This window comes from Hemibagrus wyckioides, linkage group LG11, assembly GCF_019097595.1.
Source record: "Hemibagrus wyckioides isolate EC202008001 linkage group LG11, SWU_Hwy_1.0, whole genome shotgun sequence".
Lineage (NCBI taxonomy): Eukaryota > Metazoa > Chordata > Actinopteri > Siluriformes > Bagridae > Hemibagrus > Hemibagrus wyckioides.
Window position 1 is genome coordinate 24,880,852 of NC_080720.1, and position 10,281 is coordinate 24,891,132.

Here is a 10,281-nt window from a genome sequence, read left to right on the forward strand (position 1 = left end):
TATGTGCAAGCCTGTTGGTCTGAAGCTATCAATATACTGTCAATAAGCGAGGTTTCTCTTTTCTTTTTAATCTTTTTTTTATTTTTTATTGCAAAAACCCTCAATTGATGTTCATGCCGTGATGTTCATGCCGCCATGATGTTCAGTCCGTCTCCAAAAGCTGATGAAGTAAGTTTGGTGCAGTTTAGTCCTTGTGTGTGATCAATAATTTTCTCTTGGTTTTTACTCAGTAGTTTATCATGGTCTCATAAAAATGTTTTGCTCTGGAAAAGATTGAATTTGTCAGATGTTATATTGAGTTATTTAGGACTGATTCTGGCAACTAGCACAATAAAGGGCTAAAAGGCACCACTGGCTAAGAGGCATCATAAAATGTAATTTTCTTTTTTACTTTTGACCTGAATAAGCCATTTTACATAACAGATTATATATACATATACACACACACACATTATATAAATATATTATATATATATATATATATATATATATATATATATAAAAAATATATATAATGTTTGAAAATCAGATCCCATGATAAGATCCTGTAGAGATTAGTATAATTGTCTTGCCCCATAAAACAATTCCTTCTGGACTAATAAAGTTCTCTCTTATTTTACATGAATCCTACATGATTCCTACAGGACTCTTTCAGCAAAATATGACAGAAATTCTAATTACAATTTTAAGTACATGTTATTTACTGAAATCCTTAAGGATTTTTGAGAAGGTATACTCTTTTAGAGTCTTTAGTGGGCTCTTAAAAGCAAACTACGTTTTTTCATTAACTTTAGCCTTGAAATTCAATTTAAATGGTGGCATTTCACAAACAGTAAACCATCAAAGCTGTAATAACACACACATTAACTAGATTCAACTCCATTTTGTGAATTTTATTTTTAATGAAAAGTTTTCTTCAGAAAACAGAGAATTAGTTTAAACAGACTGAACCCAGGTAGATGTAAAGCCAGCACAACAGCAAATCAAACTGAAGGATGATTTCACCCACTTGAGGGACTCATGTATTTACAACAAAAGAAAGCTATGGAAAGATTGTGAGTACAGAGAAGCCTAGCAAGTAAAAGCAAAGATAAATGTTGGCCTACTCTTCATGACTTTGTGCCAGAAAAAGGCCACAACACCTCAGATATCTAAAGTATGGCTAAAACTGAATACATGTTGCAGTACCATGCATTGCCAAACTTTCATCAAAAAAATTAATTAAAAAAAAAAAAAAAAAAAATCACCCAGCTGAATACAGAAAGTGCAAAAGTGCATTCATGTGCTGTCAGCCAGCCATCAGCAATGGAGTGTCTCCCAAACAACAGGCAAGTTAAATTTTGGATGGATGGAAAAAAAGAGCAGATTACAAAAGGTGTACAAAAGGGTTGCCACCCATTCCATAAATAACATCTCTTGTTAAAATGTAGTGCTATACTTAACATTTAACTATATTTATCCTGTATGTACAACAGAATACATATAGTTAAAATAAATCTGAAAGACTTTGACCCAAAAGGGTTCAGCAGACCTACAACGACATCTCAAATGTAACATTTTTATAAAAAATGTTAATGACAAATGTTAATGCCCTGCCACTGAATAGCATCAACAGTGAAAATTTTGGCTATGTAAACAATAGAAAACTTGCATGTTAAAGATTACATAGAAATTTGCCATTATGAATCCTGCAGTAATGCATAATAAATCACCCATGAATCCACCATCTATACCAAACTGCACAGCTGATATTTTTTATGCACTATTTAAAAAAAAAAAAACCTTTTTGACAATGAATTTAAAACAAATCATCATTTGTTGAACCAACTTAAAACGAACAATCTTGTTAAATTGACAAAAATATTTAAGTTACACTTCATTTAGCATCATATTTGAGTTAAAGTAAATGCTGATTAGCTAACGACATTAATAAAGATATGTTGTTTCAATAAAATAGAGAAAAGCAAACACCACAACAAAATATTTTGTTATATTTTACAAAATAATAGTTAACCAAACTCAGTTGAAAATAAATTTATAAAAGCAACATAAATTTAAAACTAAATTGTTAGGTTTTTTTTTTTTTTTTTTAAGAGTTTGTGAAGGTACAGTTCTGTTTCTGCTGGTGACGATTTAATTTCATTACCAGCTAGATATTTTAACGGTATTATAAACACTGTTTTGGTAAGTCACAAAATATTTCAATATCAACTACCATGATGTCAGGCGCGAAAACGCTCCAGTGTAGCTTTGAAATGACGGAGATTAATCTGAGGTAAAATGGCTGTGCACTGTAAATCGGCTTTTTTCTTTATTTACAAAATGTGGCTGTATTTGTATTTTAGTGTGTGAAACAGTTTGATTTTTAGAAATATAATATTGTAAAAGGTTACTTTTTAAACACGTTTAATACACACATTATGCTTGCTAATCATATCGTGGCATCAATTAAATGAACTAACATTAGCTAAATTGCTAACAGTGTTGATGGAATTTGAAAACTTTTACAATTTTTGCATTTTGTAACATTAGTCATAGTCGACTCAGAACTTGCTTTTTATTTTGAAATTTTAGGCATGCTAGCAACAAAATCGTGTCTTTAAAATTTTAAACGCATGCTTAACATAGTTCATGGAACAAGTAAACAGTTAACATTATTTTCCTAAGCACCTGAAACTATTTTTAAGTACTTGGTCTTAATAATTGGATTTAGTATAAAAACATGAAATTTGTTTCAATAAAACAATATGCTTTTCAAAATGTATTTCGTGTTATCAGCCTTAGTAAATTATGGAAATTACGGCCTTAGACCTTTTAGTAGCTTTTCTGAAAATTGTAATATTAAGCAATACTTTTCTCATTTAAATTATCAATTTGAAGGCTGCATCTACAAAACTGCTGTTTACTTTCTACTTTCACATCACATAGAAGTAGAAGCCATCGTTTCAACAGTTTGGAAAGCTTAAAAGTTGAGTTACTGTCAAAAAGTATTCAAATTGTTGAGGACTCAGAAAGCCATAGTGTTAAAGATCTTTCCCATGTTCAATCAACAACAGATTCTCAGGAGCGTACCTCTTAAAAAAAAAATCTGCTGATGGATATGAGAAAAATGTCAAAGATTTATTGCAGCAAAAACTTACATCCCTCTTCCTTCAGATGCACTCAGTTTCACATGTTTCCAAGACAGCAACCCGGGAAATAGTGAATGGACAAGTTGGATCACTTGTTTCTGAGTACACTAAGGAATGCATCAAGGAAGTTCTCTTGCAACACAGCTGCACTTTGGATGATTCTCTAATTGCCGATATATCAGACATTGTAAAGACGACAAATCCTCTTTCAGCTCTATCGGTGCATGGTAGACTTACTACTAACTAGGGATGCCACAATACTCAATATAATATTGAACCGTTCGGTACGGCCTCCACGGTTCAATACGTGCATGTGAACTGCGTTTTTTTTTTCGTTTTTTCCTTAAAATAATAATAACCATGCGTTTTATTACTCTCTGAACCACCTGTCTGTGTTTGCCTGTACTGTATGTCTACGCGCTGAGACAGACACGCCTCCCCGCGAGTAAATATCCAATGCCATGCCATCCAGCATTAGTGGCTATTTTCATGGCAGGATCAAGCAGGTAAGCAAGATATTTTAGCAATTAATCTTATAGTATTAAAACAATAGTATTGCAACTGTGTCAACAGCCTCGGCTATATGAGGTCCTTCACTTTAATACTCAATAATACTCCGGGAATTTCCATTTTGGAAGGCTACTAAATATGCATTTTTTTTTTTAGTAAAAGCATCGTCATTAAGAGCAGAACATCTATTAATATGCTTGATGGTCATTCTCGTTTTACAGAGATCTTAAGTGTCCAATATGGCATCTTGTGTGTGTAGTCTGATCATGTCTGAATGGAAGGGGGAAGCTGAGGAATTGTCTTTTGTTTATAGCAATTGTATTTTGTTTATAATCTTTTTTATTTTATGTAGTTTGTTTTAAATGCACTGGTCCCATTCCGTTTGCCACTTTTTTGAGATGTACGAGTTTATTACTTGTTTGAGGTCAGATGGTGGGATTTGACAATCTGTGAGCCCATTTTAGGGGTTTCCTTAGCAGCAGGGTCTGCTTGTTCTTTATTATATAGCACCATATGACTTGATATCCAGCAGAAAGGAATTTTGAAATTTTGTCTTTGTAAAGAATAAACTTTAACCAGGATGCTGGTAATTATGGGATATTTAGTCTTTAAGGATTCAAGTGCTTGGAGGAAAGATTTTGAGTGCAGATTTTTGTGTGCTCTCTGTCAGATCTAGGGCTAGGAGCAGGGCACCAACCTCACCTGTAATAATTGAGCTTTGTCCAGCAATATGCTTACCAAATCACTGTTGATGCTGACACACAGTTGCTACTTCTAGATCTGTCTGTATATACGGGTTTATGAAGTGGGAAGAATGGCTTTTTGAAATATCCATAAATTATTTTAGTAAACATCTTAATAGACTTTTAAACATATTTACAAATTTCAAGATATCCAAGATATATAATTTCAAGATATCCCCACTTTTGTTTGGACCTGTCAATCTGATCTACATATTTATTTTGGCAAGTAATATCTTTGTTTCCTGTATGAAAAATAACATTTATTTAAATAAAAATATAGATATTATCAATGGGAATTTCAGGAATTTATGCTTAAGATTTAAGAATCATAAATATCTTACTGTTTTGATTAGTCACAAATGGATTATAGACACACTATATTGCCAAAACAAACTATAACTCCCATATGTGGACATTCCTTTTCTTCTTGACCAGCTATAAGGAACCCTTGCACCGACCAGGATCACAGATAAAACCAAGGCCATGACCACAGTTTTTTTTTTTTCACGCCACTTTGTGGTGCTGGATAGCATTGTTTGCTGCACACCCTGCACTGTTTAAGTTTGCATGGTCTCCCTGTCCCTTAGGAGTATCCTCCGCATACTCTGGTTTCCTCCCCAATCCAAAGACATGCACTGTAGGCTGATCAGCGTCTGTTGCGTGTGAATGAGTGTGTTATTGTGCCATGCAATACACTGGCATCGTCCCTGCTTTATGTCCCAAGCCTCCTCGGATAGGCTCCAAGTAGTAGGTTCAGCGGTGTAGAGAATGGCTCTAAGGGGTCAAAACATGTTCCAGCATGACAATGCCCCTGTGCACAATGTGAGCACCATGAATACATGGAAGCCTTGTTCTCAAGCCCCCCTAAACACCTTTAGGATTACCCTCAATTGCTGAGTACCACGCAAACCTTTTCGTTCAACATCAGTACCAGACTTTAACAATGGTCTAACAGCAAAATGAGCAAATCCTTAAAGCAATGCACCACAATCTACTGAAAAAGCCTTCGTTCTCTATCCGAAGTCTTTTTAACATTGCAGGATAGCAGAGGATTTTCCAGGGCATTTTTTCTTAAATCCTCAGCATTTATTTTATTTACATTTTTTTCCTGTGTATCTCAAAGAAAGTATATTATTTTGTTACGGTGTAAAAGCTTATAGCCTATAGTACCATACCCAGAAGATACCATATTTCTATAATAAACAGATTGTAGTGCATTATTCCCCATTCTGATAAAATTTACTTTATTCTACTCTGTTACATTGTAAGTATAATTATCATTAAGAATAACATTTTGAATATTGTGATATGCAAATGAGTCTAATATATTGTCCTGTTTTTCTGTGAAAAGAGTTGGTAATGCTGTTTACAACAGACTACTAACTGAACATAAATTTTGTAAAATATCAGTGGTCTATACAAGATATAATGCAGAACAGCACAAAACATCAACGAAATTATAAAGAACCTTAAATTAAACGATTTAAACCACTATAATTTGTCATCTGCTGAAAGGAACAGTTTGATATACCGGGAAGGCTTGCATTCACAAGGCATCAGACAAAACTGTGAGCTTGACTGCGCAACAAAGTTCCTGAAAGAGTGCAATATCAAGGAGGCTCTGACCTGCTAAAATTGAGTTTTTGCCCACTCTGTATAATGTATACTGCCCACTACATGTTGCTGCCAGCCTGCACATCACATGACAGTCTCACAAATAAGTAAGATCCCAGACTAAGACAACAACTGTCATACATGTTAAAGTATAAGCCACAGGATACGTGCTTGTTTTTGTATGGAAAAGGGCATGGAAACTGAGAGCGTTATTCGGTCCACTTGCAACAACTCAGTCCACAATCCTCCAGACCCCGCCATCTTGAGCCGAACCAAGCTGCCATCATTACTAAACACAAATCAGCGTCTCTTTCCAAACTTGCCTTGGAGATATGTGCACAGAGCTACACCGCACACCAATAATGCAAAACCACCACCAAAGTGTGAAGAGCTGCTGCACAGTTTTACCACATCAGGGCCTTCTAATATTTATGAATAAAGCGACAGACCGTGCACAATAACATTAAATCTGATAAATGCGCACTGTATATTATATGGTTATATGATGTATGCATCTGAGTTCTGAACCCTAACATTGGGTAATGAAAAACTATTCTGAACACAACTCATCCGCAGCCATCAAACCGGGCTACGCTAACTGTCTATATCCCAAGCTATCCCAGTTTAAAGCTTGAATGAGAATCGCTAGCAGCTGGCTATGCTAACGTTAGTTCGACATCTAACACGTTAACAGCGTTAAGCCGTGGGACTTGTGTGGTGCAAACAGGCCGGCTTGATCTTTTGGCCAGAAATAACATTATCTTCCAACTCTCTAGCGTTTTAGGAAACGTCATTCCGACTGCACTACCAAACCAGACTCAATTTGCATTAGTGTAACATTAGCAAGTTAGTCGAGTTATTTTGCTTGTTACCTAGCTCCCCCTCTCTTCTGTTGTAGCAAGTTTGCAAACTTGGTCATGCAGCGAACCTAAAAACTTGCTCTTATACATAAACACAGAAGCGAGGCTCAGCAGCACCAAGAGCAGATTTTTTGGTCCTTAAGTTACCTCCCTAATTGTGCTGAAGTAGCTATCAGGTTAGCTATGTAGCCAGCCTTGGGGAAAAATACGTTGCGCAGCTACAGGGCTGCTAAACGCTTTCACTTGTGTGCGCGTATCGGATAAAAGTTCTCCATTCACGATGCTGAAAATGTGTGAAATGTACAGGTTCCATTCAAAGCTACAGCACAAAACAACTGGTGTGTACACGTTGCGTGAAGAACTGCATTAGAACTGCTTAGGCAGTTTACACAACTTGCTAGCTACCTTTAAAAGCAAGGCCTTCGTTCTGGCGCCATCTTCATGAAGCCTCAGAAATCCAAACAGTGAGCTGCAAGCGAGAAGACAACACAGAAGGCTCGGTATCAGTTGATGTCGTTTAGTATTATTTGGCTAGCTCTCGCAGAGGAGAATATTTTAGCCGACACCAGTAACTATGAAGACTGTTTAGACAGCGTTTCTAACCTGTCAATCCCAGCTAAACTGTCCCTCTCCTGCGCTGTCAGCCTAGGAAAGTCCTCCTCGTTCTCACTCGCTTTTCCCGCCGCCATTTTCTTTTCCTCATCACCAGTAGCGCCGAGGCGTCGAGCAGCAGCGCAGGCAGCTACGGCGAGCGACACTCGGCACGATTGCATGGAATTGCACCGAGCACACGAAGCGCAAAATCCACGAGGTCCAAAAGGCCACACGAAACGCGCTAAAAATTGGACACTGGACAAAATCAGCCCGTATATCCTTGCGGGAAATGAGTTATCTTCCAGTTGGTCCTTCCTCTCACATTCTTAAAATCATGAGCGTGATGGATTAAATCAAGTTCAATGCATTAAGCCACTCGTGCAAAATGACGGTGATGAATTACTTCAAATATGTTCAAACTTTTATTGGCCACCAGATTAAAATTGTTAGAATTGTAGCACACAGGCAAACCCACGCCGCTGCCTTTACCACGCCCACTCTCGGTGAAGCAGCCAATAGTAGGTGTAAGAGGTAATCATATGACCGGGCTCCTGTCTTGAAATTCTTCTGAAATGGTTTTTGATTCCACATCCCCGTTTTTGGACGTTTTATGGTCCATGTGTTTATTTAGTCGCAGATAAGAAAAATTCTTTTGTATTTTTACAGAAACATTTTTAATGATAACACTATACACATTTGGATGCATTGGAAGCATTTTCCAAACAAAAAAGTTTTTCATTTATCAGAGACACAATAATCGCTCGCACATTGCGGGCAAAATCTAAATTAGTTAAAGAAGGAGTTAAAACTATGAAGGCAGTTTTAATTCAGTCAGCGTTTGGCCACCATTACTATAAAGTTCTGTCTTGGATTATTGTGCCCGCTATCCAGTGATTTATACCCACCACGTGTATAAAAGTACCCAATGTATTCCTGCGCGAGATGTTATCAACTTGGCATTGAACTACATTTTAATCGACAATTTTGCATGCCAGGCAATTCATGCATGCTGAAAATGAATTCGTTGTATGTTATTGTCAGCAACTCGGACATACCCTAATATTTGAGACATTGACGTGGCGCAGCATCACACAGTGTGTAGGCGGTGCGCTACAGTCACAGCTGTCGACATCATCTAACCTGGTGATGTAACCATTTTGAGATGTCCATAATGGCGGAAGAACACCTGGGATGTCAGTGTGAGTGTAAATCTGTTAACGTGTAAGATTTTTTGTTGTGTGCATTTGTGCATTTATTCGATGATCCCACTGTCAGGTGCCATTTCAGCCAGATAGCATTTTGGCCCTGAGAAAGGAACCAGGTTAGCTGGATAACGAGTTAGCTGCGTAGCACATTACTAAACCCAGCCATAGTTTCATAAGTTTGATCTTTTCTCCATACACTTTGGAAGCGCAGGCTCTCACTTGGACCATGTATCTCAGCTGTACAAGAAGCAGAATGGTTTGCAAATCATTTTTTAATGGTGGTAGACTGAAAGAAGGCAAATGTCTGTTAATTTGCTTTAGTATCCCGTACAGCCCTTTTAAATCCAAGTTATAGTTTGTAGTTTGGATTCCAGACATTCCAGTATTTTGTATGGCTAGTTTGCATATAATATTCCTAAATATTTCAGATATACAGATTCACAGAAAATCTAAATTTAAAATGAACAACACCCAGGTGTGTAATTAGAATTTTTTCTTTTACCCTTTCAGGCTGCTTTTGCGATGCCTCTGACCATTTTCAATTAGTATATATATTTGATGGTAGTGGAAACCATTGTAACACTAAACCATGGGTAGGAGGCAGGGGATCAGATGGATGGATGGATGGATGGATAGATCTTTTAAATCCTTTTAAAAGTTGTGAGGTGGGGCCTCCATGGATCAGACTTGTTTGTTCAGCACATCCCACAGATGCTCACGTGCCTATTGTTGGCACTTTTAGCGGTGCAATGGGGTCAGCATGGGCACCCTGACTGGTCTGCAGCTGTGCAGTCCCATACGCAACAAACTGAGATGCACTGTGTATTCTGATGCCTTTCTATCAAAACCAGCATTAACTTCTTCAGTAATTTGAGCAACAGTAGCTCATCTGTTGGATGGGATCACACGGGCCAGCCTTCGCCTTTGTATGCAAAACTTTTTTGCATACAATAATCCATCATTTCAAAGTTAATGCATGCTTTCAAATTTTAGATTTATGGATTTGTAAAACTTACAAATTTATCTCATTTAGATAAGTATTCAGACCCTTTATTCAGTACTTTGTAGAAGCACCTTCGACAGCAATTATAGCTTTGAGTCTTCTTGGGTTAATCCTTACAGGTTTGAATTTAATCTCCCATTTGTCCTGCCAGATCTTCTCATACTAATTCAGATTGGACAGAAATAATCTTTGAATTACCAATAAGTCTCTTCACAGATGAGGAGTCAGGGCTTTGGTTGTCCCACTCAAGCCCATTCAGCATTGTCTTGGCTGTATGATCGGGTTCTTTGTCATACTGCAAGGTGAAATTTGACCCCAGTCTGAGGTAATGTGTACTCTGGCACTATTCATCTTTCATTTATTTATTCTAACTGTTTCCCTTTCCCTGCTGCTGAGAGGAATCCCCCACACAAGGACACTGCCACCAGCATACTTACATTTCATTTACATTTCTGGCATTTGGCAGATGCCCTTATCCAGAGCAATACACAAAAAGTGCTCTGAAGTCTAAATACATTAACACTTGTTCAATAGGTCACAGACAGGATACCATCAGCCTAAAAACTGTTTGGGAGGATTTTTTTACAACATAAAACAAACAGGGAAAATAAGAGCTAGTTT

At 37.1% G+C, this 10,281-nt stretch overlaps 1 protein-coding gene across 7 annotated transcripts in view; it reads right to left on the minus strand.

Moving 5' to 3' along the window:
- The window catches only part of LOC131362280 (histone demethylase UTY-like), an 87,688-nt gene extending 79,776 nt beyond the window's left edge, over positions 1-7,912 (minus strand). For 3 of the 7 annotated variants that reach the window (XM_058404204.1, XM_058404211.1, XM_058404210.1), the window contains exons 1-2: positions 7,462-7,911; positions 7,264-7,327 (exon numbers count right to left, since the gene is read on the minus strand). In XM_058404204.1, coding sequence (XP_058260187.1) covers positions 7,264-7,327; positions 7,462-7,631 — 234 coding nt within the window. In that variant the 5' untranslated portion in view covers positions 7,632-7,911. Of the gene's footprint in view, positions 1-7,263; positions 7,328-7,461 lie in introns of all 7 variants that reach the window. The other 4 variants (XM_058404209.1, XM_058404207.1, XM_058404205.1 and 1 more) reach the window with 3 other exon arrangements.
- Positions 7,913-10,281: the final 2,369 nt, after the last annotated feature.